The sequence below is a fragment of the Falco biarmicus genome, chromosome 12 (assembly GCF_023638135.1).
Source record: "Falco biarmicus isolate bFalBia1 chromosome 12, bFalBia1.pri, whole genome shotgun sequence".
In the NCBI taxonomy this organism is placed as follows: Eukaryota; Metazoa; Chordata; class Aves; order Falconiformes; family Falconidae; genus Falco; species Falco biarmicus.
Genome location: NC_079299.1, coordinates 19,534,643 through 19,562,347, shown reverse-complemented (window position 1 = coordinate 19,562,347; position 27,705 = coordinate 19,534,643). Strand labels below are relative to the sequence as shown.

General features: G+C 38.9%; 1 protein-coding gene across 1 annotated transcript in view; it reads right to left on the bottom strand.

Moving 5' to 3' along the window:
- Positions 1 to 416: 416 nt before the first annotated feature.
- KCNK5 (potassium two pore domain channel subfamily K member 5) overlaps positions 417 to 27,705 on the bottom strand; it is a 36,859-nt gene continuing 9,570 nt past the window's right edge. Inside the window, exons 2-5 of the mRNA XM_056357159.1 lie at positions 9,408 to 9,519; positions 7,815 to 7,981; positions 6,523 to 6,691; positions 417 to 5,671 (exon numbers count right to left, since the gene is read on the bottom strand). Of these exons, the coding sequence (XP_056213134.1) occupies positions 4,851 to 5,671; positions 6,523 to 6,691; positions 7,815 to 7,981; positions 9,408 to 9,519 (1,269 nt within the window). The 3' untranslated portion in view covers positions 417 to 4,850. The remainder of the gene's footprint in view (positions 5,672 to 6,522; positions 6,692 to 7,814; positions 7,982 to 9,407; positions 9,520 to 27,705) is intronic.

The following is a 27,705-nucleotide window of genomic DNA, read 5'->3' as shown; positions in this document are numbered from 1 at the left end:
ATAGCTCTGGCATAAGATTCAGATAGCAGTCAGATGCCCATTTTATTTTCCTGGAGTACTGATCAATTCTAACACCTCCTGTCTCAGTGCATCGTCTTGAAAAACAGCTCCCTGAAAAAACACAAACCCTAGAATAAACTTCAGTTTCTCTTTCAACAGCTGTCCAAAACCCTCACCGAATAACACTTTGCTATGCTGTTATCTAATTGAAGACTAGGTGCCCTTGAACTGAAGTCATCAAACCCATACAAATTCAGGCATCTGCTTGCATAAAACTTGCTTTATCAGCTCCTTAGGTTTGAGCTCCATGGACCAGGACCAGTCTCATCTGTCATCTGTGAGGTGCATTACAAGTGTAGGTAGTTGTAAAAAGATATCTAATTCCTTGATTGCTATTCACATCATGACAGAGAGGATAAATTGTAAATTTTTTATTGCAAAATATTAAAATAAATTACATTTTACAAAGACTTAGCAAATATTTACATACAGTGTGATTCCAGTGACAATCAGCAACAAAGAACAGACAGACAGGCATATTATGGAGTGATAAGAGTCAAAACTGTACAAACATCAAAAGTCATATGAAAGACAAGCTAATTTTTTAAAAGGAAAATCCATCACAAATGGAATGAATCCCACGAGGCACAAAAATTACAAGTCTACAACAAGAGTCCTTGGTTTGGTTTTTTGTTTCGTTTTGTTTAGGTCAACAGACTTGTATATTGCTTTTTGCTCTCTTCATCAGTGACGCTTGTCTGTCTCTACACATACTCTCCCAGATCAACTGGAGAAAAAAAAAAATTCTCAACATATACAACTGTGTCACCATGGATCTGTTATCAGCCTGGTTTTATTTCTACACGTTTTGTGATGTCCATTGCCAGCAACAGATTCACAAATCATTAGTTCAGAAAAAAGTAACACACGACTTTCTGTATTTCCTCAGTGATTTCGTACCAGTGTATCACATGTGTTTGCCTGCTGTGAGATATGTATCTGAAAATGATGCCCTTCTGGTAAAACCAGGATTTAATAGCACAAGACAAAACCAAGAAGTGTCACAACGATGTCAAGGATGGGGTCACATAGTCTATAGCACTTAAAAGGGCTTTTGTAGGAACAGACTTCTGTTGTCACATTTCAGGATTCTTAAATTTTTTTTTTTTCCAAAAGTACTGGCTCATCTTGGCAAAATTATTAAGTTCATATTGTGAAAGTGGACCCATGCTTCACATGATGTGACTGGAAATACAATCTACTTGTATGCAATAGCTAAAAAGAAGTTTCCACTTCTATTCCATCCCTTCCTTATACGTGCTTTCAAATTTCTTTCCTTCTTCTCCTTTTTTAAAAATACCCTTTCCTCTGTTTCCAGGAAGAGATCTGTCTCACCTATAAAACCAATTCCATATAATTAAGGAAGCTATTAACACAATTGATTAGCTAAATGAAATCTTACATGGCATCCAAAGAAAATGTTTCCAGGTTGACCAGATAATTGAAATAACTACAAGACTTTACCAGGTAGCACTGGGGATTCACTCAGAGGCACTTTTGGGGCTGAACAGGCCAAAATTCAGCCTGAACACCCCTCTAACTTACTATATGTAAATCTGAAGGCAGAAAGACATTAATTTAGATCCCTCAGGCAGATGCTTGTCTCAAGACATGGAAGACAGACAGGCAAAAAGCTGTCTTGCTTAGCACTTCAGCAGTTCCAAGATGGCACCATAATTTCAAAAACCCTGGGAAATGGTTCAGCTTTTTGGAGAGAGCCAGTATGAAAGCTATGCGCTAACTAACCCCCCTCCAAAACACTGAAAACAAGTAGGGCTTAAGGAGACCAATTGTGTTGGCCCCTGTGTAAAAAGGAATTTTTTCCCAGTGTTAGAATTATGTTAAGGCACATGGTGGGATGTCTTGAGAACAGTTTTGTGAGGTGCGATCATGTTTCCCAAAAAAGCGGGAATATTGTACTTTGTTTTAATAAATTTAAACTATTACTTTAAATCCCATGATACTTATTATGCAGACTTATAGTCTACACTGACTCTACACTGGGAAAGGCCAGAGAGCCACATCTAACTTGATAATATGAAACAGATCCCATCCATTCTCAGCTCTGGCATACAAGTGTACTTCACTATGGAGAACGGAGAGTCTGGGTTCCAGTGTGCAACATCCCCTCCCAATCAAAGCAGCCCAGCCAAGTGTCTGGGTTGTATTATTTCTGTATTAGAGAAATTTTTTTTTCTTTAAAATGAAGACTGGACTATGCTTTCCCATTTCATGCACTTTCAGCAAGCCTTTTCTCTCCTCACTGTCCTGCACCTAACCGTCACTGAAACTTTGATGTTTGCATCAATAATGGAAGACAAGTTGGAGGACAACAAAAGTTATATGGAGTGCTTTCTCATTTTAAGTTAATGTGCACTTTTTTAGACAAAACAAAGAAAAACAGAAGGCTAGACTTGCTACACAGGCATCTTGTGTATCATGCATGTAGTCTTACCTATCATTTCTTACAGTTACAAAGTATATCTGTCAACCACAACCCTTCAGATACATAGAAATACTGAAAGGGCTTGGAGTAATTTTAAAACGATTCGGGTGGAGGTGTCTATTACAACATCTCGATATGGCCTCTCCCTCTTTCTTGTCAGATATAAGTCGAATTCATCCAGCCACCCCTTCCCCAAATAGCTGTAATATAATAAAATTTGATTTCAAATTAGAATCTCTTCAGTGATAGTATCATAAAATATAGATTAACCACCAAATCCCATGATGCCAATTCCGCATTTTTGCTAGTAAACAATTGGCCCTAACCTTGTGTTCCCTTTCTATTTGAAAAAATGTCATATAAGTGGAAAATTCTGAAAAGACAAAAAAAAAAAAAAAAAAGACCAGTAAAGTCAGTCACTTGTTTCACAGTAGATGACTTCAAAACTTCCCATCAAGACGCTATCCAACCAGAGTGCCAGTTTCCCATATGTCCTCCTTCTTCTGTGGAAAAGGCCAGCAGCTGAAGCTGCAGCCAATATCTGCAGTTATTAGAAATAGCTAGTAATTCAAGATTAGCATTGCAAGATTCCATAAGCTCCTCTTAAAGAGCTAGTAAGTCTGCCAGCATTACACCAAAAATGAAAACAAGACAACTTTTAAATGTTCACTGAACTTTGGAACATTTGGACATACTGGAATGACTTAAATACTGTAAAACTAAACAGAACAACAGAACTTGACATGTTAAGGTTCAAAGGTCTTGGCTATTTTCTGTTCCAAGCAAATTGGATACAACTGAAGTCAGTACCTTTTGCCAACACGTAATCAAGAGCCTCATTTGAAAGAGTTGTCAGGGTTAATGCACAGACATTGAAAAAGCAAGAAAAATAAAACCATGGTATGATTTTCTTTGTAGCCAAAATAATTTGGGCATAAATGTTGTGAAAAGACATACTTCCTTCTCAATGAGAAGCCCATCTCCAAGCCAAAAGATAGTACTTTCAGGAGCTTAGAGCCAAAGTTCCCTCTTTAAAATGTGCCTTATGGCTTTAAGTCACTTGATCACATCTCAGTTTGCCCAAGATTTGACATTGCTCAACCTTCTTTAAAGTGGGATAGAATAACCATTGTATGCACATAGGTCAAACTTCAAAACAAAACGAATAAGCAAAGTGTAATCAACTGTTTCAAAAATCATCTCTCGTTCAAGTCTAGTCTGAAGTACCAAGGCAGAGGGGAACATCAAACAACAATACTGACTAACACACTGCGCAGATCAGCAGCAGTGCTACAGGTCCCTTCTGACAGGCATTAGGGCATTTGGAGAATATCTGTGCCTCCCAAGGTGATTTTTTCCTCAGAAGAACAGTGTCAATAAAACTTCACCTGTACATAGATACTGTATAAGGTTCATTCAAGTATTTCCTCTAGGAAATGGACAGTGGAAGGACACTTTCAACATTAAAAAGTTCATTGCATCCTGCTTGTGCTCATACATCCTTTGATCAATAGGTCTTCCAGTCATTTTACTCTTTTAACAGTTCTGGGGCTGACGTGCAGTTAAGCAGTCCAACTGGTGAGCTTCATCCCAGATGATTCGTCCTTGTTAGAGGGCTCCTTCTCAAGCCATTCCTTTGGAATTCTTAATTTTAATATTTTATTTATGAAATTACAATTCACTATAATTCGACAAGCACTGACATATTCTAGACAGATGTTTCAGAAGCTTCCTCCTCAGTCTGCCAGCGCACCTCAGCTCAGACCTGTGGGTCCTGGTATTCCATCTAAAGCTTCTCATTAAGCACAACTAGTGGTTGCACCATTGTTTTTTTTTTTTGTGGTAACAACTTAACAATGGGCAACTTAAAAAAAAAAAAAAAAAGCAAACCCCTTGCTTTCATTTCTGATCAAAGCAGGATTCAAATCCAGGTTTTCAGAGGTGAAAGGCTAATGGAGTAACCGAACACATTTGATGCCCAAAACAGTCTCTTTGCAACAGTATAGTTACACTCCCAAACTAATTCCTCAATGAAATGCATAAACGCAGAGCAGGTCCAGTGTATTAACTAGTCTTTTCTTTTCTACTTCGTTCAAGAACCATGAAATCCAAAGAAGGAGCAGAACTCCAGATTCAATTGTTATTTTACAAGTTTTTCAGATAAGCAAAGCTGATGGGCTCAGAAACCAACTTAGGATGGGGAAAAGACACTGGAATTTATTAGTTTGGGACTTGCTTTCATTTTCAAAGAGACAGGAGAACCTGCAAAAACATGCTTTTCTCCTTGCTCTATTAACTTGTTCAATATGCACTGACAATTTCAGAAAACCATTGTCAAACATGTTCACGTTGCTGCTTTCACATTGCTTACTGTATTATACTCATTCATCAGTTGTTCGTAAGGCACAGAAAGTTCTAGCTCGTTATTGGTAAAGGTAGATTCATCAGAGGATGGGAACTTTACCAGTTTTTTTGCAGTTTCAGATTCCTCTGCAAGATTATCATCCATGGAGGATTTTGATGTTTCCTCATCATCTGAGATATCTTCCTCTTCATCATCATCTTCATTTACAAATGTTATATTGGCATTCTCAAATATTAAGGGTCGATAGTCTCTGGAATCCCATACTTCGCCTTCTTCTTCACTAATCCTGTCCAGCTGGTTTACGAACATGGTTCCTTCTAGAGGGCTGTCTCCAATGTGTTTATCATGCAGAGGTCTCAGTACATGACCATTTTGAATGTCCAGGGAAGCCTCATCATAGTCAAATGACTCTGTCTTTGTGTAAGTCACCTGGGCATCTATACTAGGATTCTGCATATTTTGTTTGGCATTTTCTACTTTAATCATTTTGTCATTGTTTGTCTTCAGGGCCTTCTTCCCAATTTGCTTAATAAGATCATTGTAGGTCTCTTCCTTCTTTGAAAGGAAACTGAAAATGTTGACATCCTTTGAGGTACCCATTTGAAGGGGTTTTTTAGACCGAGGATGGTTGTCAAATGACTCTTTTCTTTTTTTCCTCCGTTTCTTGATTGCTTTGTGGACTTCCACAAACATACTGACCTTCCAGTTAACAAAGAGTGAAAGCCAAGCTAGTCCCAGATAGATCCATAACTCCACAAAGTATCTGTAAAGGGCATGATAGTTTGCATCTGGATTTACACCTAGAAAGAAATAAAACCAAGAATGTTACTGAAAGAGGACTCACAGCTGATAAACTTTTGAAGTTATGAACCTGAGAACTACTCCCCTTCCACACTAACAGCCTAGCTGTTTGAACACTGAGAGGTGGGAAGGGGAGATCTGAAACCCATCTGAAAGACAAAGTTCATCCCAGGTCTTCTACTTCTTGGCTGCATGTATTGCGACCACTGGACTACAACATAAAATGGCAGCATATTTATACTCTCCTTGTTAGCTGTAGAAGTGAACTTTTTTCCTGTTAGAAAATTATAAAGCTTCTCCCTGACACTGAGATATGGATATAGTACCTCAAGGAAGGTATGGTACCTTCCTTGAGAAAAGGATTCAGAATTCCCCTTTCAAGGACCATCTCCAAAGCCCTGAACAAGGAAGAGGATTTTATATAAACACGAGATTTAGGAGGGAGACACCTGTACACTCAGCATTTCCTGTTGACCAGCTCTAGACAGCTGCACAGAGAGCACTGCCCAGAACTTGTGCATCCTGCTTAGTATACTGGATCCCATTCAAAGGTGCAGACTATCATGGCGGATAGGATAGCTCCTTGCCTGAAATAAGGACCTGGGACATCTGAAAGGGTTATGAACTCCAGAACTTGGCTCCAGAGTTAGCGCAATGAAGGTCTAAATATCCAAACCAAGAGTGAAGAGCCAGATCTGGTCCATTGGATCAGTACCAAGCTTTAACTGAATCTTCTATTCAGCAAAATGTCTTGGAAAAACTAAGAGAGCACCTTTTCAAATTACAGTTTGGAAACAGAATTGCCACACTATGCGTGTAGTGAAATAATATATAAAACACAATTACTGACCAGCAACAAAATCTCCAAATCCTATGGTAGTGATAGTGATGAACGAGAAATAGAGGCCTTCAATGTAATCCCATCCTTCAGTCACCATAAAAACAAAGGGAGGAATAACCAGATGGACCAAGACACCCCAAACAATGAAAATAGCTGTGCATGTTATTTGTGCTTTCCTCTGTAAAGGAAAAAAGGAAAAAAAAAAAGTCAGGAAAAGATCTCCAAATTTTCTTTTCCCACCCATGACACGAAGCACCATCTGACAGTATCAGACATTTCATCGTTTTGTGCTAACAGTTTACCAACCATAACTAAAAGTCACTGACTTAAATAAACACACACCTTTTTCTTTATGCAAAACTCACTATTTTTACATCTACTTGCTCAAACAAGATTATTTCCTCATAGTTTTCTTTCACATTCTTAAAAAGTTTAAGGAGTTCCTGATACTTTATAAATAATGATATAAATAGGATGCAGACATAGCACTCTAGTCTAAAAAGCAGTCAGCACCTCTGATTTTCCTTTTATTGGAGTGGAGAGGATCAGAAGTGTTTAAGATGCTTCTTTCCTATTTATGTTTCCAACCTTTTGCTACTCACGCAAGCTCTGCCCGAAGTTGCACACACACATGCATTTCACCATCATTTTCTGTACTTTCTTCTCAGGTGTTGAACCAAGAAAGTTCTTGCTCTGTTTCTGACCCCAGGACCTAAACCGGTCCCACTGTCCTCCAGCTCCAGGCACTATGGCCCTGCATTGCCTCCCATCTCTGTGCAGAGTTAGAACTGAGACAGAACTCATTCAAGGGGGGGACAACTGACCACCACCAAAAACCCAACAAAAAGCCACAAACAAAACCACCACAAGTCAGTAACTCAGAACAAAACATTACTTTCCAGTTGGTTCACTGCACAGCAGGAAGTACTCATGCTAGCGTAGAAGCAGGTTGGAACAAAGCGGGACAGCTTATTCCTGTGCCAGGGGAGCTTGCACAGAATGTCTGTGAAATGCAGCCTCACCTACATTTGTCCTACAGGTTTCTAATGTAAGGAGATACATGTCTCCTTAGAAGCTGCAAGATCTATATTTACAATCAAAAGTTTCTACAAGATCTCATTTTGCTAAAACTTCTTGCAAAACAAACTTATCAGGCTGAATCCCCCTTTACAGTTATTTCTATGCAATGCCATTTGTGAAATCATATTTGCACAAATTTTCATTTACTACAAGATTAGCAGGGACGCTTAATTCATGCATCAAAAATACACAGCACAAGGGTAAACAAGCAAGGGCCTTACCAGGCTTACTCCTCTTTTCGTCAGAAACTGGCCCAGCCTCTTGGCACGTCCTCCAAAGAACTTCCCCAGAGCACTGATCCATGTCAAGCAGAGAGGAACTCCAAAGAGCCCATAAAATATGCAGAAGAGACGCCCAGAGGGTGTCTTTGGAGAAACATTTCCGTAACCTAAAAGAGATAAGTATGCGCACAGTTGGCTCTTGCTGCAGAGAATTCAAGGCAATTCTACCTATGCACAGAATGTTGTGTGGGCTTCTCCTGTATCACATGCTTCTTGCTTCACCATCTATAAGGACTTTAGCCTACCCCAGCTGCTGATCTTCTGAATCTGGATGATTCCAGTTCTACTATAGCAAACACGTATTCCATTAATGCAAGTGAGAGGATTACTACATTTTAAGGGCTGCCTAGATTTTGTGCATCTTTTTCTTGACGTGATGAGATAAATATGAAATAAAGCCCATCTCAAAACTTCTGATGATTCCCCAGGCTTAAGCAGCAACTGTTAACAATGTGACTGATTCCACTTTATAGAAAAAAAGCTCAAAATTCATCCTGAAGCTAGCTTCCACATGAAAGATTCACTACACACATTTAACTTGGGACCTGGTACCTTTCCAGAGTAAGAGGTTTGTGAGTTAAGTGCAAGGTGACTTGTGACATAGCAAGGTATTTAAACTGAATTTAGTTCTTTGCTGGTCACAGAACCCAACAGGGCATTACAAACTCAGGCTCCAAAATCAGCATCCTATATTCTGCCACAGCTTTCTTATTTCGGTGTATTCCCAACTTCAACATTTTGTGTTGTGAGTTATATTATAAGCTGGGTATTGCGAGTTTCAAACAATAAAGAAAAACACAGTACTGCATTTGGTTTCACAGCAAGACTTTCATTTCTGTACATGTCCAGCCTTCTCTGGTTATTTTGCATTCCTGTTTTTTTGCACTGTAGTTGTAGCAAGGGTGTAGCAATACCATGTAGCAAAGATTTTTCTGTAAAAGCAGAAGGCAGATGTTGTTGAGCTCTGGAAATTTATATATCAAAGGAAGAAGTAGTCTTTCAGTGCAAAGGGTTTCACAAGCACAAATCAGGAGTGAGATTTAGAAGACAGCAGTTGTTCTACTTTGCCTTCTTTAAGAGATAAGATTGTTCTGCAAGCCAGAAACACTGATAATTCAATAGCTTAAGAGGATGCACATGAGTAACAGGACAGCTATACAAAACCCTCATACGCACATGCTTTAAATACTAGTTTAATAGAATGCTTTGTAACACTTTTGTTTCAGGATTTTTATGATTTGGAAATTTAAGTGCACGAATTAATGGAACTGGAACGGCAACAGTCATCCCCGCAAGCACTTTGAATCCATTACATATTGGAAAGACACACATTTCTCTTCTGTATACCCATGGAGAGAGTCCCAAAAAGCTGAGTTTTTTCCTCAATGAACCTGCAGCTGAACACATACACTAGGCAACTCCAGCCATGGGGCCTTCATTCAGTGGCCAGCTTGACACATAAATGGAAGAGTACAAACATACTGGAGCATACACAGAACTACAGTTAAGGAAGTTGACATAATATACACTTACCAATTGTAGTGATCACAGTAGCAGCAAAGATCACAGCATTAGGCCAATTCCAGTTGTTGAAAGTATTGTTCCCAGTGATGGCAACCCCCTGTCCAGCAGCATTTGACACAACCTGTAAGAAAACAGTTTTCAGTCATTCTTGGAAAACCTGGCAGCCTGAAAAAGAAATGGGTCTGTCCCTGTCAGGTTCTGCCCCTTTGTTCATACTTTCAAAATGACAACTCAAGTTTTTTGCGAAAGCTAGCCTAGTATAGTTACTAACTATAGTTACTAACTATAGTTACTAACTATTTTATGAAATATTAAATACTTGCTTCACCTAAGAAAAAGTAGTGCAGGTGCTCTGACATTTAAATAGGGAAGGGGGTTAATTAGATAAGCTTTTACTTATTTACCAGTTTAACCAAAATGGATCTCTTCCAGAGACTAAACACACTCCTCCAGACTGAACTAGCATTTAACGTCCAGTGCAGTTCTTGAATTTGGTTTAGAAGGGACATCTTCAGCACTACTATCCATTTCAAAACAGTTACATGTCCCATTGACTTGGGTATGAGGATGTCACAGAATCCTTGGCAAAGCTACTGTGATTAATGTTAATTGCTGCCCCTGGCAAAGCCAAACCATCTACAAGCCAATGTAAAACTGTACTTTTCAGCAAAGACAGACAAATTAACACTTTTCTGAAGTATTTCATGCCACAGGACTCCAATAATTGTCCTTGGATCAGGCCCCTTTCTTATTCCATCTTTGAATCTAGTATGCCATGATGAATGCAAAGCACTTGTTTACAGTATTTCAGGGAAGCGCATGTAGTTACTGGCATTTCCACAGAATCACAAGTCAATTTCTTAACATCTGCTCAGGTACTCAAGAATTCTTAACCATCTTCACCTTCTGCAGAAAGCGACTTGAAAGACCCAGCCTCCCCTGCCCTTCCAAAACTAGACTGCAGAAAATGCATCAATAAAAAAAACCCTAATAACTATTCAGTGCAGAAAGTCAAAGTTTCAAATCAAAATCATGCATATTGCCAATTCTGACATGTATTTCTACCTATCCAAAGTAAAAAAGAAAAAAGATTTATCATATTATCTCCTAGAAATCCCTAGTTATTTAAATCTTTGCTCTGTCACATCATGATGCAGTTAAAGCCTTGTCAGGTTACTCTGCTTTTTTTTCCTTCAGTGTAAACGAAGGTTGTCTGAACAAAACTCTGAGGCTACATCCATATACAGGAGAGGTGAAGTTGATGCATAACATTATAGCACTTGCTGTGTTTCTCTCTCAGTAAGTGTTGAGCACAAAACTATCTTGAGCTAAATACCTAAACTTGGAGGCAGTGTGTGTATATATATATATATATAAAAAATATTTTTTTTACATAAACATGACAGGTGAGGTTTATCTTAAACTGGTAAGAACTTATAGAAGTACCAACAACCAGCTCTTCCTTCCCTCATCACCCCTTCCTTCCTTCCTACTCGATTAAGGTCTGATCTTGGACCCAGCAGAGACTCAACACAAAGTTCAATCGCTACTGAAAACATACACAAGTTAACACAGGTTTTAATTATTCTTGAAACTTATTACATATCACCACCCTCCTACTGTAATAAAAATGCCCTCAAAGTGAATGTATTGTGCATATACGAGATGCAAACAATTTAATTAAAAAAGCACTTTCAACACACAAGCTATTATAGTAGATAAAAGGAAAAGCATTGAAAGTGAATGAAGGTACAGAACTAGATTTTTCCCCTGGTAGATGCAATATGTGTGCAAAACTGCATGCAGTGTCTTTCCATAGCCTACAGGCTCTGGGTAGAAAAGCAGAGAGTTCTCACTAAGGCAGTCATTTGTCATAAGAAAGTAGCATTGAAATGAGGAGTAGCCCTAAAACAGGCAGGTCGAGAGCGGGCAAGTAAACATGTAATGCCATCCTCTTCCAAAAAAAACCCGCAAAACCTGACCAACCAAACAAAAAAATACCTTTGAGGCAGCTACAATGGATCACAAGAGCTCATCTGAGTAGGGACCAATCAAAGTAACTTGGTTCATTTCTGCTATGGTCTGCAGATGAACTTACTAAAAGTTCCAAAGCACATCCAAAGTACCCGATAGGTACGTTCTGTGATCTATTGTCCCCAAGAAGATGCTGGACTTCCTCCACTGCTCAGCAACACTGCACAAAATGTCATATCAAACACCAGTTCTACAGCCATTTTCTATGCTATAAGCGCACTTGGATATTCTTTTTTTATTGTTATTTCCTCACAGAGCAACTGATCTCGTGAGAGGCGCTGAAGTATCTGTTTCCATTGTCACTGGGCCATTATCTCATCTCGTTACTCCACCTTCAGCCTGAGCTAACAAGCTCAGGTTCACAGTTCTGCTAAGATCTGCCTGCATTTGAGGTCTGGAGGTGTGAAGGGGGCCCAGACCCAAGGGGAAGAAGCCGCTGAGCTGAGTAGTACACAGCTGCCCTTCACACCCAGGCAACTAACAGTTTGGGGGACATGGCCAGCTCTGCATTGTACACGAACACCTTACACAGGGAATCACACTCTCCAGCCAAAGCTGCCACCCTTGTCCTGTCCCTATTTGCACACAGCTATCTGCTATTAACACACAACTATCTACAATTTACAGTCTAGTCTTTTAAGTTACTTTATGCCTGCAATAAGCCTGAATGCGCTATATGCATCCCAGCTGCAGGAACGAAGATGATCACAAAACATGCTTAGATAGCTTTGGTGCAGTGGGAAATATGTAGCTGCTTTCCAAGCAGCATAACTTTTGCCCATACTGAAATAATTAAATATTTTGGCTTCAACAAACAATGTGAGTGGACACTATACAACTGAACAGCAAATATGGTTTTGGTTTTTTCCTTCTTTTTCTTTATTTTTTCTTGGTAAATCTGTTAGGTGATGTCAGAGATGCTTTTATTTTCATATGCTAGCATACAGAATGTCCCAAGTTGCCTGTGCTGTATTTCTTAAATCACAGAAAATTTGCTCTAAAAAGTCTTTGGATGGGAAAATAGGGGTCAAGGAAGGAGAGGACGAAGGTAGATGGTGCAAGAGTTCTTAATATCTTGAAAGACGTCATTTAGAAAACACTTTTTCAAGTATGCCCAAATTCAAAAGCTGACAATAGTTAACTCATCTGGATTTACACATCACCTTAGACCCCATCTCATGAGTTTCTACCGATGAAGGCAGTTAAACGACTTTTGCCTCAGAGGAATCCAACCCCTTGTTCTCCCTCACTCCCCATCACTCCAACTCTGCACTTTGGCAAAGAGAAAAGGGAAAGAAGATCTGGAGTCCCTGAAGCTATTGCTTAACGTAAAGAAACTTGCAATTGCAGAGGGAGATTTAAGACACACATAAAACTAGTTACATCTTCTGATGACATTATCAAGCAGACAATTTGTTCCATTTGCAGGTGCTTCCCCACCAACAGACCCACCCCCCACTACTCCAATACACCCTTGTGTTTCCTGGGCTTGGTGACATTTTTATTAACCCTCTGATGACCAGGTTCTCTCAAGATTTACCAGATTTTTGTTAAACCTCCTCTATCTTGTGCAAAGGAGATGAGTTTCTCTCTGATGCTTTGGGCATATCCCACTTGCATCCCCTCTGCATGAGTAACACTAGGGCTGAAAAGTTCTCAAAACACAGCTGAAAACAGCAAGGAGAACCTTGACCCATATAGGTATTATGGACACATTCCCACCTCTATTCTACTTCTCCATTTCCTGCTGGGGGCAAGCCAAGAACAGCAGCAAGGTTTTCCCAAACTGGGAAGCTACGTGTATTTATTAACATTATTTTTTTTCCCTACTGGCCTGTCAAGCTTTGCTAGGGCACGTCTCTATGGTGATTTAAAAGCTTGCAATAGTCAGCAGACCCATCTTGGCTGTCCTTGTCTTTCTTTGTATTAGCAGGAGGGAAGGTGAAGTTTGACCAACACCACTGCAAGGTAAAATGGTTCACAACAAAATGACATTTAGTACCAGTAGAAGTAATACAAGGATACAAAACTAGGAGAACAAGCACAATAGAGATTGCCTCCAAGTGAGCTTTGTCATAACTAGGTATGTGGAATATGCCATTTTATTTTAGCTTCTTGGCTTTCAGAAGAAGGAAAAATGGGACAGAATTATCACCTTCTGCCTCTGGCATGAACAAGTGCACAAGGCTTTGTTTTCTTCCTAAGAAAAAATATTATTTTACACACTCCTTTTAGGTATTTATATACACTGATGAGATCCCCCCGAGCCTTTTATTCTCCAGGCTGAACAGTCTCTGCTCCCTCAGCCTTTCCTCTGGAGCACTCTTCAGTCCCTTGATCACCTTGATGACTCTGCTGGACTCTCTCCAGCACATCCCATATCTCTCTTATATCGGGGAGCCCAGAATCCGACACAGCACTCCAGGTGTGGCCCCACCAGTACAAAGTAGAGGGGAAAGACCACCTCCCTTGACCTGCTGGCAATGCTTTGCCTAAAGCAGCCCAGGATACGTTTAGCCACCTTTGCTGCAAGGGCACAATTGTTGGCTCATGTTCAAGTTGATGTCCACCAGGACTCCAGGTCCTTTTCTACAAAGCTGCTTTCCAGCTGCGTGGCCCCTAGCACATACAGGTACATGGATCCACATGTGGTTAGTGATTTTATTCCAAGAGTTAAGGACTGCAGGAAAGTTGTGATACAGGTTTTGCATATCAAGTAGGAATAATTTCCTATTTGGCATGAAATCCTAGACACTTTAACAAGGATTAATTGGGTCTGATAACAATGAGCAATAGGGAAAAAAAAGGATTTCTGGGGTACAAATGGCCAGATAGAGAGACAGGCTAGAAGAAAGACACAAGACAATAAACAGGCTATATAAACTACAGCAACAAATCCTGCCCTGCAGGCACCCAATTGCATACAAGAACAGCCAGATATTGATCAGTGCCAGCCAGGTCTCCTTTGAAGAGGCTGAAGCCTCCCTTGTTATTCAAACCATTCCCTGGAGATCTGACAAGTCTAATGGTAGTTTTAAGCTTCTTCCAGTGGTATGAACAATTCACTTTTGCAAATGTTAAGTGTTTCTCCATAAGAAAGGAGATGTAATTGAACTACTAAGCCTGAAATCAGAACCAGTGGCTTTCATTCTACTCTCGAGAGTATTACCGTGTACATACAGGACAATCACAGCTGGCTGTTGCATCCATAAGCAGTCCATTCAGGACTCCTAGGCTTTGTCCCCACTTCTGACACTGAAGGAACATGAGGTATTTTTTGCTTCTTTCTCAAGGTCTTTTACGAAGGATGTAAAGGTTTAATGCACAGAAAACTACTGAGAATTACAAACGTACCAAGTACTGTAGGGACCTTCCTACAAAGAATAAAACTTCAACAGCAATCTCTTTACACATCCAAATCTTTTATACAATTTGGAGAAACCAGAAAACTGTGCAGTAGTTATCTAATCACGGGTACATACAATACTGACAATTTAGCCATCATAATAAAATTGGCCAGAGTAATAAGGTTTAAATTTATAATATCAGATGGAACTCTATACTGCTGTTCATCTTTAAGCAGATTTTAATTTTAATCAAATTCCAGCAGCAGAGCAAAATAAATAGGTGAAGTGGTAAAAGAAGCTGTATGGACTCTTTCCATGGCTTTTAATTTCAAGAAAAGGCTTAAAGTAACTCCTAAGTTACTTTAAAAATAATTAAATAAAATCCATGCCATGCAAATTGCACACCCCTCTACCTGTCCCTCCTGGTTTCTGCAGTTACCTAGGTTTTCTGGCTTCAGCTATGAAGTTACAGGAGCAGTCAGTTGTTCATAATGATCAGATTTTCAAATGTAATCAAAACATAATTAATTGTTAGTGCTTATCTTTCCAATAAAAAGAAACTGAATCGGGTTTTAAGACTCCCAGATCAGTTATACATTCCAAAGTTCTGCTAACCTAGGTACTATTGTCTCAGGATTACATGTAAATAAAGAGAAAAGAAACCCGCTCAGTATCTCTTTTGAAAGAAAAAAGGTCTGTGGGTGGTCACAGCTAGACTGACAGAACAACTTCCTCAGACTCATCATGCAGACCGGCAACACAGTGGCCACGGCCAGAAATCTCCTGCCCTGTTGGTTGGCATATTGCACTTTTACATCTGCTTGCACATTAAAAGCAGCAGAAGCTATTTCACAGGCACAGTCTGAATATGTAAGTACTTTATAGCTATATCAAAAGTAGTAGATTCAGTCAAACTAGGAATACATTAATCTTGGATGACAGCTGTCACAGCTCATCTATTGAATATGTTTGTGTGTTTCGTTGTTAAGCAATAAATATATATTGAATATACTAATAAATGCCATAATCTATTGCTTTACGTTATTGTAGTTGGAGAAAGAGAAAAGAAAGAAAGAAAAAGAGAGAGAGATTCAAAGCCAACTGCCTTCCACCCACAGCCCTGATGTGTCCTGACTGAATGGAGGATACTGCCCTTCAAAGAAAATATTTTCGTCACTAGCGTATCTTGGCAGCTTGTGGTTTGGGTAAGGAAAGCGAAAGAGAAGCCAACTGTGCAACTGATGGTTTTACCAATGAGTAAGAAACTTTTTTCCCCCAAATTACTTTTCATGTCTAGATATACGAGGTGTATACATGTAATGATTTATTAAAATTTTCTGTTTGAGTTCTCCAAAACCTTCATATTAACCTATACATTGCTGAGACTAAGATGTTTCACCTCTCTTCCCAGCCTCCTTCTGCTTCCAAAGACAGCTGCACCACTGCTAAGAAAATCTTGCTATGCCACGATGCTCACTTTGGTAACCAGAGACACAATGTGGCAGAGCTGCAGAAAGATGACAGAATACACAGAAGGTTAAATGATTTCATTCAGGCAGCAGAAAGAGCAGCTATTCTAATGTCATCTTTAGGAGGGCTGCTATACACATGTCTGTGCACAGAGAAATCTAAGCTCATGGCTTCTCGGAGAGAAAAAAGCCCCAAAAGAAATCCTTTTATTAGAATACAAAAAAACCAGCCTAGAATACAAAACAGTGGCACCCCATTTGGACATGCATATTTCTGGCAGCCACTTGGCACCTGGCACATTTAGTATGCAATTGGCTCAAGGCAAGAATTCTCAGGAAGGATGGTAGTAACTACCTCTCCAGAGCAGCTCGAAGTCACCAGAAAAGCATATGCTTGTGGTTCCTGCCATCCTTTTTTTCACCTCCATCTCCAGCGTAATGACAGGCTTATCCTGATTGCTCACTTGACTCAAGAGTTCCCAGCTGACTGAAACATGCTGGCATATGACCAGGGCCAGTGCACAGGGCCAAACGAACAAGCCTTTCAGGCTGCCTTAGCCACTTGACAGTCTCTGCAGGCCTACGCTAACCAGCGGGACTTAGGATAGCTGACCTTTCATTTCCCTCCCAGCATTATCTGTGTTTGCAATACGAATTTCATGTTTGTCAGGACAAGAACCATGCCAGATGTAAAAAGAAGTCTTTCAGCTGAGTCCTGGATTTCCTACTTCACTTCTGTGGGGAATGGTTTGCGACCTTTTTTGTAGAAAGAAAAATAAGACAAGTGAACCACATTGTCTCGGTCTAACAGGCAACACCCTTGTGTCTTGCTAACCTGTGAAAGTTTTACTGTCCTTTACTGACCTATGCAGAGGGTTGAGTTGGAAGGTGGTTGGGGCAAGAGGTGCAGGATATGAGTCAGCAGCACCTGCATTAGAGAAGGATGGTGGGATTTAGTAAAGTCCGCATTTATTAAAGAGGATGTCAGTTGACTACATGAGTCCGATTCTGGATCAACTGAGCATATAGGAGTGAATCTGCAGTTAATTCAACTGCTGTGCACAGCATTTCCTCCCAGCCAGCCTTATACTAAGAGTAGCTAGGTTCTCCAAGACTTTCACTAATCCTAGAACTTGTATAGTCTATTTTAACTAACATAAAATCCGAGGCAGAAATAGCTTGTTTCCAAGACCACAATGGGGTTATATCCAGTGGCCACCTACCACAAGGCCAAAGTTGAAACTGAGGCAAAAAATAGGAAGTGGTCATTGAGGCAATAATGTTAATTTTCACTTCTAAAAGAATAAAAACCCCACAAGCCTCATGCTTGGTGTTGACTGTTGTAAATAATAAACCTAACCAAAAGTATACATGAACATTACCTGAAAAGCTAGAGATATCAATATGTGTATGCAGGTTTCCTTCCCCCTTACCTATGAATTGAACTGGGACAAAAATCAAACCCTGGAAAGCAAGCGTTAATCCCAGTGTTTACATTCCTACATAGATCAAATACATATCACATGGGAATTTTTCCACCTTGCTGTCATGATCAACCATTTTATAAAGTGCATTGTAAGGGTTATTGCAAGTAAAAACATATTTTGCATTTTCAATCAACATTTTAGTCTTAAAATATAGTTCCTATCAAAGCACAAACTTTTGAAAATTCCCACTTGGGAAAAAAAATCTTGGCAAAATATGGGTTTACATACTTTAGGGGAGGGTTTTCTTTCCAACAACAGCAAGATTTAATCCAGAATGAGATGGTATTTTCACACTCCTACCGATACAGCTGACAGAATGTTATCTTGTCAGTTTTCCACAGTCTTCAGAGAAAGGACAAGCTTTAAGTTCTCCTAAACAATTCCTTTTAACTGCTTCAACATGTCAGTGGGCTTTTTTGTTTTTTTTTTTGTTGTGCAGTGGTTGTTTTTTTCCTTAATAAGGCAATTACAAAAAACTTATTTAAATTTGCTAAAAGTGACTTTAAATGATCCACCAGTACCTTAGCATACAAAATAGAAAAGTATATGTATAGGTCACATGCACTGTAGATACCACATTTTATCCAAAAGGTTATAGAACAAGTCTGAACTTGCTCTGCAGAGAAAGGTTAGCTAAACTTGTTGATTCTTCATTTACCCAAGCAACTTCTCAGTGTTTCATTCTATTCATGCAACAGTGCTTCTCAATGCATAAATGAACTAAAGAGCCAAGACACTCTATTGCTTTCCCTTCATTACACTTAACTTTGGTCTGTCAGCAACTTGGACCTCCATCTAAGCATACCTTTTCTTACCTAATAGAGCCTCCAGCACATGCCACTTATACAGAGCTGTCCCTACATCTAAGCCTGATATATAAAGAATGCACGTAAATACATGCCTGGTTTTCACTTTGCATAGTTTTGTTATGTAACAGGACAGCAAACCAGACATCGTTTGTGTCTGTTAATTTAGCACACCCAGAGGGCTTTTTACACACATTGTGGTCTTGATTTCTTCATTAGGCCATATTGTCACAATTTTTTATTGATTTTTTTAATTATTATTTTTTTTAGTATTGGCAAAACTTCTGTTCCTAGAATTCATTTTCCTAGCACTTTTGCTTTTAAAGCAGCCTTGCTAGTTTTGTTAGCTGGTAAAAGCACAGAGTGGGATACATTGTCTTGTACTGGACTTTGAAGCCAGATTCTAATGAAAGTAATTAAATACATGCTATGAAGAAAGCCACGGATTAGAGCTGCAGATTCGTTTGCATTTACTGATTAGCCAGGGAAGTAGAACAGGCTGTTTAGTTAAAATACCTGAAGATCACAGCACTAAACACTGTCAGGCATACAAGATACTACCAAACACAGAAGTGGTCTTCAGCAGAAGGAAAACGCCGTCAACTAAATAACTGTGTAACTCTGCTGTAAAGAAAACCTGTGTGTGTCCTTCAAAGAACATGACTGAGCTTGAAGAGAGACTAGAAAGCATTCATATCTTAACCCTACACACATACTTTTATGCTGGAAAATATTCCCTATTTAGTGTAGCTCTGAGGAAGCTTCATCTGAGGTTTATTTAGGTGCTCAGAACTGAGGAAGAGCACAGAAATATCCCAAAGCAAGCTGCAACAGCTCATCAACAGTGAGCTCTAAGATACCTCTGTGCAAGAGACAATTTGTTGGATAAACCAATGAATTCACACCTTAACGTATATCACATTAGGTGTTCTTTTTAAAATTCACACTACCAAATCGCAGAATAACCTGTATATACAAAGAGGATTTAAATAAGAGCATCCTTGCTATATGTTAATGTACTACTGCATACAGATTCCAGGACTTCAGAAAATGTTGTGATTCAAAAGCACTTCCATTTGGATGCAGTGCCATTATAAATAAAACTGAAGAGATAATACCATCACAAGTCCCTACCTTTATTAAGTTACTGGCCTAAAAATCCATCCTAACCCCGCAGAAGGGACATTCTATCTATTCTGCTAAGTGGAAAGGAGTTTCTCCGCCTCTTCTCCCAAGCACTGATGACAGCACGTTTTTCCCTGCTCTGCCATCATTATTTTAACACATCACCAATAATGCATGTTAATGCAGGGAGCTCATCAGTGGACTGAGTCTCAAAAAGAACAAAGTGAAAATCTAAAGAAGTCTGGGCATTTCGGTTTTTCTCTCCTGGGTTTTGCTTTATCATTTTGCAAGTGCAATGTGAGTGTGGGAGCAATATTAAAATGATAAATTTGTAACAGGGACCAAGCATAAAGCTTTCTTAATCCATAACTGCTGACACTGACAATCCAGTGAAGAGAGGAAATAGCTTGTTTAACCTGCAAACAGCATTCTCCCTGAAGACAGTACTACAGGCACAAGCATCTCTTCTTGCCACTGTGTTCTTTTAAAGAACGAGGGTAGAGAATGCACAATTGTCACAAATAGGAACACTTGTTATTTCAGTCTTTTTTGTCCATTTGTTTTCTTGTTTTTCAATTACAGTTTAACCAGACTAAGTGATCCTTTAGAAAGGCAATCTGTTAATTAACCCATATTGGGCAGAACAAATCATGCTCTTCAAGCACAATCTTAGTTTATTAACCAGGAATAGCTCTAATCAGTCAGAGACAAAAAGGGGAATGAGGGTTTTTACATGCAGAATTAGAAGATACATGCTATGCCCTGGTTTTAGCTTGTTATCTGAAGCCCATGCAATAAATATTGAATTTAGAGGAGATGTTAAGAACCATCTTTGTACTTACTTGAACCTGAAAGACTCATAAAAATTTAATTGTGGCTAATATTTATGAGTCTGGAGCCCTCAGGACACAGTCCAGTGGAAACAATTTGTGAGTCTACAGTCAAATTACTTCCACATTATTCTTTGGAAATAGAAAAGGTAAATAATTGTGCCAGCTATTCCCTGCTTGGAAAGATGATCAGAATTAGTCAAAGCATGAGCAGGATGAAACAGGATTCAGAAGTGAGAATAAGTATCTTGGGCACTTCTGCAGTGCTAACATTAGATATATTGAATATTCTTCTCTCCTCCTTTCCCCTGCTTCCCCCTCTCCCCAGTTAAAGCCAGACGTTCATGTTCTGACTATTTTAGTAGTTCATATAGATGTAAATGCTGACCACTGTAATGAATTCTACTCTAGCTACAGCAAATCTTCAGGGCTGCTTCTACTTGCAGAAACAGAGCCTTAGTATTGCTATAATTGAGCAGGTTACCTGCTCAATTGGCACTGGTAACTAGCACCATCACCTCTTCATTCCCACCAGGGTGAACACAAACTTCACAAAATGTATTGGTATTTTTGAGGTTTACATGGAAAGTTACAGCTGAGTAATAAACCTAATCGAGAGAGCTTGCCTGAGGACATGATGCTTCCCAAGATGCAAGTACACTCTTTTTTGGTTTCTTTGTTTGTTTGGTTTGGGTTTGGGTTTTGGTTTTTTGGTGTTTGGGTTTTTTTTAAAATTTGCTTTTTATTGTTTTTTTTGTTGTTTTGTTTGGTGGCAGGAGGGGGTTTGGGTTTTTTTTTGGTTGGGTGGGTGGTTTTGTGTGGGTTTTTTTTTTTGTCCCTTGGCATGGAGAACAATGGCTGAGGGTTTAAAAGTTAAGGGAAAATATCCTGGGAAGTAATCAACATTGACAGGACAAGAGAATTACCTCCTGAGAGACAAACAAGTGGGAAGGGAACAAATGTACCACTTAACCCTCCTAGCTTCCCAACTTCTGTATTATCTGAAAATTAATAGAAAAACAGTAGTTCCAGGGAAGGGTCTTGATTTAACAACAGACAATGCCTGTCTGTAAAAATGAACCACTGTAAACCCATGTGATTTACCTGAATTATATACTTCCACAAGAAATAACAGGCTAGCAAAATACAGCTTAATATTTATCTAGTTTTCATAATTTCCTCCTTCAGCCTATGCTATGAACTGAATCTCTCCTTCAATTAGCCTGAAGTTAAGAGGAGAGTTCTAGAACTTCTGTATCTTGGAAGCGGACCTTCTTGCCCTTGAAAGCAATATAGGTTTTGTCATCAATATTATTTAGAAAAGATAAGGTCTTGTACAGGTAGCACATGGTTAGTGATAAGCCCTAGCAGTGCTGTGAGCTTAGAACAGCAATCAGTGGGCACACTGGCTGTATCTTGTAGAGCAATTTACTGGCATCACTTCAATTAGCAAGGACGGCACCAGGCTTTTCATTCATATTACCTATGTACTTGGGCACCCTGTAAATCTTGTGATATTACAGACCTTGACATGCCTTCAACATATAAACACCTTTTTCAAACATGTATTGCTTAGCTGATTTGAGAGGCCTGCAAACAGTCCTGGCCAATTGTACACTAAATCATTACTGCTGTAGTTGCAAGGATAACATATCTTAATGAAGAACCATGTTTCAAAAACTGGGTGGTTTTAAAGTCAGCTTTAAGATGTCCTAGACACCCACTGCAACTTATTCTGCCTCTCCTTTCCTATCCTCTTGACACAGAAGTGGTATTATACCCTACAGCAGTAATGGAAGGGGAATACATTTTTTCCATTACGTCTGATCAGTCCAGTCATACAGTTTAGGCATCTCAACAACAGAAGCACATTAATGAAAAGGAAAGGAGAACTTCAAGGAACAGCTATATGCTTGGAATCCCTTTCCTGACATCTTGCTGTCATTCTGCAAAGCACTGGTGAAACTCAGCTGGCACGTTTTCTACAGTTTCTGCAAAAATAAAGGCTGACATGGAACAGCATTGCTTTCTTTTGTATTGCATCAGAAACTGCAATGCAAGACCACAAACAAAAGCCATTTAAATCAAAACACAGTGTTGGTATAAGAACAAAACAAAAAAAACCTGAGCATGAGTAAAATTAAACTGTAAATTAAAAAAGGTTCTTAACCTATGCAATAGTTTTTAATCAAAGCATTCAGCATGGTAGCGTAGATGAACCTCACTGTCTAAACCAAGACCCAACTTAAGTGATTGATTTAGCTTAATGTAAATATTTCTACAGTGTGGCGTTACAGGTAGTATTTTGGATCCAAAATATATATTACAATTATAATGCATTGGGGAGCATATTATTGTTCTACAGGAAAATCCCCTTACTAGAGAGGAGTTTTTCAGACAGAAGTGAGAAACCAGAAACAATTTCAGCATTTTCTGTGGCACCATCCAAAGGCATGAAGTTCTTCCTCAAGGACTGACATGATGCAGAGTAGGTGAGAGATAAATGCTGAAGAGTAAAACAGAAACAACTGTACTGATAAATAGAACATTGAAAACTTTTGCAGCACCAGCTCGATTTATATGTTTTCCTGTTAGACTTCTAACGAGAGTGTCAAAAGATCCTAAAATATGGCTCCAGCATCAAAAAATATACGTCATTTCCTTTACTGAGTACACTAGTGGTTCTACAAAGCCTACACATTGCCCTACTGATTTTATGAAGCCTTATCTTAAGGCCACATTTAAGAGAAGTACAAGTCAACATTAGTGATTTTGTAATGATAATCTGCAGTCGTTACTTGTACAAAGTGCTGTTCTACTAAAGGTTTACAGATGGCTGTTAAGTCTACAGATACAGACATAATACAAAAGTAATTTTCTTCAAATTAAGCAAATTTTGCATGAAAATATTACAGCTGATAATAGAAACTAATCAAGGGTTGCAGCAGAAACACTACACAACTTGGGGTGGGGCGGGAAGCCACAAAGAAGGGTAGGGCCTTTGTTCTTTCATTTTGTAAAAAGCTAAGCAGGAGTTACATTTACCCTCGCACCTTTCCATCATGAACTTCTATTTTACAAAACAGTGTTAAAAATAGGCAGTTTGAGAAATTTTCAGTCAAAACACACATTAAGCGTTTTCTAAAAAGTCCTCACATTGTGTACCTGTGTGTTTATGGAAACCTGTTGTACTCTGCCCACCTGGGCTTTGGATAATGCTTATTGATTTCACAGTCTGCAACAAGTTCTGTGTCTTGCCTTTTCCTCCATTCTCATGGAAACTCCGCATTGCTTTCCCAAACTGCCTCTACTGAAAGGAATGCCCCAAGTCTGAGGCTTCAGTTTTCAAGCAGTAAATTCAAGAATAAGGCCACAGAAGGATGTTCAGCCTGAACAAAGTTGGACCTAAGCACATGTCCCTTCTTCCTTACCAAGGCAAATTGAGACCAAGCCAGCATTGCTCACGTGACTTTACAGAAAAACTGTTGAGTAGTCAGGTCTTTGGAAATATTTATTGCTGTTTCTGTACTTTAGTGTGTAATAATGATGTGTCTACATCAGTAGTCTTCATTCTTAGAAATTAAATCAAGCCCCTAAGAGAAAGCACAGAACTTAAAAGCCACCGTGTGATCAGAAATCAAGTTGTAAGCTGCTACATGGTGAATTTTGAGGGGTTTTGGCAAAGTAACCATTACAGTTGAATGATTAAGTTTCCCCTTGATACCTAACTACCCTTGCTGTCCTGCTGCTAACCTTCTCTTTGTCATAATAACTAGCTAACAGCATGCTTTATTAGTGACCTCCCAGCCCAAACGTGTGAAAAAGATGACCAAGGCTAAACTAGTGTAATGCAAGAATGAATTAATTCTGCAATAAATCCCCAAGTTTTGGGATAGTTTCTATTTTAGGATGAAATGTGCAGTCAAGAGAGACACTGGTGGTATGAGCCCAATAATTTTTTTTTTGTAAAAAATCATTTGAACACATGGAGGTCTACTTCCATTCTGCAGTACAAATAGATGTTACTGTTTCCTCTGGAAAAAAAGTTCTAACTTGTAGGGATATTAACCTCTTGGAGGCATGTCAATATTTTTACAGCATGCACTGTTTAAGACTTGCTTGTGTATGATGTATAGCATGGACAGTTAATTTTCCTATAAGTCATAACTCATAGGACAAACAATGTGAGGGGTATTAATGGAAAGAGATCAACAAGGTTATTTCCTTTTTGTGGCTTTCTGCAGAGTAAAATAATGTGAAACTCATAATTCAGCAAATTAGTTAACTGGAACTATTTTGTCATTGCAAAATTGAACACTGAAGCTTACCTATCTGTGATACATAAAGATCCTGTGTTTGAATGAACTAATGCTGCTTAACTTTATTTCTCCTTTCCATTTATGCGCAATGGATGTAAACAGCAACAGTTTTGAAGAGGCAGTTGGCTTCTTTGACAGATCATTGCCACAGAATTTAACAGCTGATATGGATTTTTTCCCCTATTAATTTTAGGACTAGATTCCAGTTTAATGAACTAGCTAATAAACTATTTTGATGAAAAGCATATTCAGTGCTTTACCAGCATTCCCTTGCTCTTGTGATTAATGCAATTATAGAACCGTTTCCTTTTCACTTTCCCAAGTTCCACATAGACATGTTTTGAAGACAAATTAACTAAAGGTTACTGCTGCATGAGAACTGCAGCTGTTCTGCAGATGCTGAGTGTCCCAACTTCTTTTTGGCCTCAGATTACTCTCATTCAGAAATAAAACCTATCAGACTTCATAGCTTTCATTAATACAGCTTAAATTTGAGGGCTTCTGTGCCAATATGCTAATAACACACTTTTCCTTGATTGTTAAAAAAAAATTAAAAAAAAGTATTTCAACTTTTACATTGCATCAGCTGAAATTAAGTAGTTGAAATAATCTATAATAGCAGATTAGGCTTCCTTCCTATCTGAATACATACATGGTGACTAATGTAGCCAACTCCCCTTTAAAAGGGCTTTGGAAAATGCTGTTGTCCCCATTTTAGAGATAAGAAAGTGGAAGCAGAAGAGTCAAGAATTTAATCAAGCCCTCACACCAGTTGGTGACCTATGTTAGGCAGGGTTAGAACCAGTGTTTACATGAGACTATTGCAACAGAGTTGGTACCTATTGCATAAGCATATGCTAACCCATGTAGCAGTTTCCAAAATAATACATTTCAGTTTAGCTGCAATTGATTTAAGTAGATTTAAATTGAACCAAAACAATCCTAGTGTCAATAAAAATAGTTTACTGAGATTGATTTCCTAGATGGGGAGGGGTTGGACTGTATCTTTGAAGTGTTGCAATTTTTTTCCCCCCACTTATTCAAACAAGGCCTCAAGATCTGAGCAGCAACCCAGCAATCTATTTTATCTTTGCAGATTCTCACCCATCCATAAAATGGTATAAACTGGAATATATGGACAGAGAAGCCTTGATACTACACAAGAAAAGTAAAAGAGGAAGCCGAGTTTAAAAAGAAGCTTCCCCCCTGCCCCCCATGTTTTCAGCGTGTAAGAATAGTTCATTAGGACAAGTCAAAACACCAGTGACCCAAGCCTGACAACTCTGCTTACAGAGGCCTAAATAAGCTTTTCAACTCGGTGAATGAATTGCAGCATAAAGTAACGTTGCATGAAGCAGCACATTATGCTTTCTCCCATTTATAGCCATGCCGAAAAACATGCTTCAGATTATAACATTTCCAGAAAGTCACTTGGTTAGAACACCCTAAAAACTGCTTGGAGTTTGTTTCTTAGTAGCTAGGACCAAAATGTTATTATATAGGCTTTTGGTTTCACAAGCATTTTTTTATTTCACCCCCAAATTTCAATAAATATTAAAAGTATTGCTCCTCTGAAGCCATCACACATCTCATTTCCTATTTAACAACCTATTTTAAGGAGAAAGAATTAAAAGAACCCCAAGAAGCAAACAGAAAAACAGAGAAGGCAAGCAGGTCCTGGTAAAACAATTTCTACTTGTCTGACAGTTCACTGAACTTAGACATGCTAGAATAAAATTCTGATCTGTCCCAACAGCATCAAATCAATGAAACAAAACTGAGAGTGATCAGACTTGGGTGGAGCAAAGTACTAAGCATAACAACATTGTTAATCAAGTAGACTTTTGAACCACAGAACAGGAGCGAGTAAGAGTCATGCTGCTGGCTATTAACTCTCTGTTAACTACACTCACCTTGTTAAGCTAAAAACAACAAAAGTTTCCAGGGTCAACCAAAAACTTTACATAACCTCAACCACACTAGTCTCTCTCCCTGTATCAGTCCATCACATAGCAGGAGGAGGAGGCAAAGCAAGGCATGCTTCCAATGTCAACATGGACAGGATGCTTGGTATGAATGGTGATGGGTTTGAGGTGATGGGTTTATGTTAAGAGGAATAATAAGGGGGGAAAACCTGCCACAGACACTATATTTGCTTTGAAATTTTGGCTACTATGTATTTTGCTTTATCAAGGGCTTAACCTGAAACTTTTTTTTTTTTTTTTTTTTTTAATGTTACTACAAATCCCTTCAACACTATATTAGCTCAAGACTGATCTTTAAGGAGGACTGGGGAAGGAGAAGAGGCTGCTCTGGAAAAATCTTTTCAAATATAGATGCAGAGATCTGTGAGCACAGTTATGGCAGGATAGAAAGAAGCGCAATCAGTAACAGAGATAAGCACACTGGGAAAAAGTCTGATCTAGACACTCTCAGACCTGTAACAGCATAACTTGCCTAGTCTATCTTGTTTCTTCTGCTAGGTGAGTGAGCTAGACTGGCAATAGCATCAGTTTGCTGGTAAGAGCTGCCTATGCATAAGAATATTTCTTAAAACACAGTTGTGTCAGTATAGGCACAGACCCCATTTTTGCCGGAATAAGTATAACATTAAAAACCACACACACACACACAACATGTACACGGGAACACAATCTTCCGCTATTCTACTATGTTCAACACTATACCACGAAGTACACAGAAGGGGCTTTCTTCCCAAGACAGCTTCCAATCAGTAACATTGATAAAAACCAAAGCACATACTGCTTCAGTAATTCTTCAGTAATCTCTTCAGTCCCATATCACATTTAGTTCCTGGGCAAGAACCAATGCTAAACAAGTCATTGCATGTATCCTGTAGAAAGTGTTTTGAATAAGTGAAAAAGCAAGT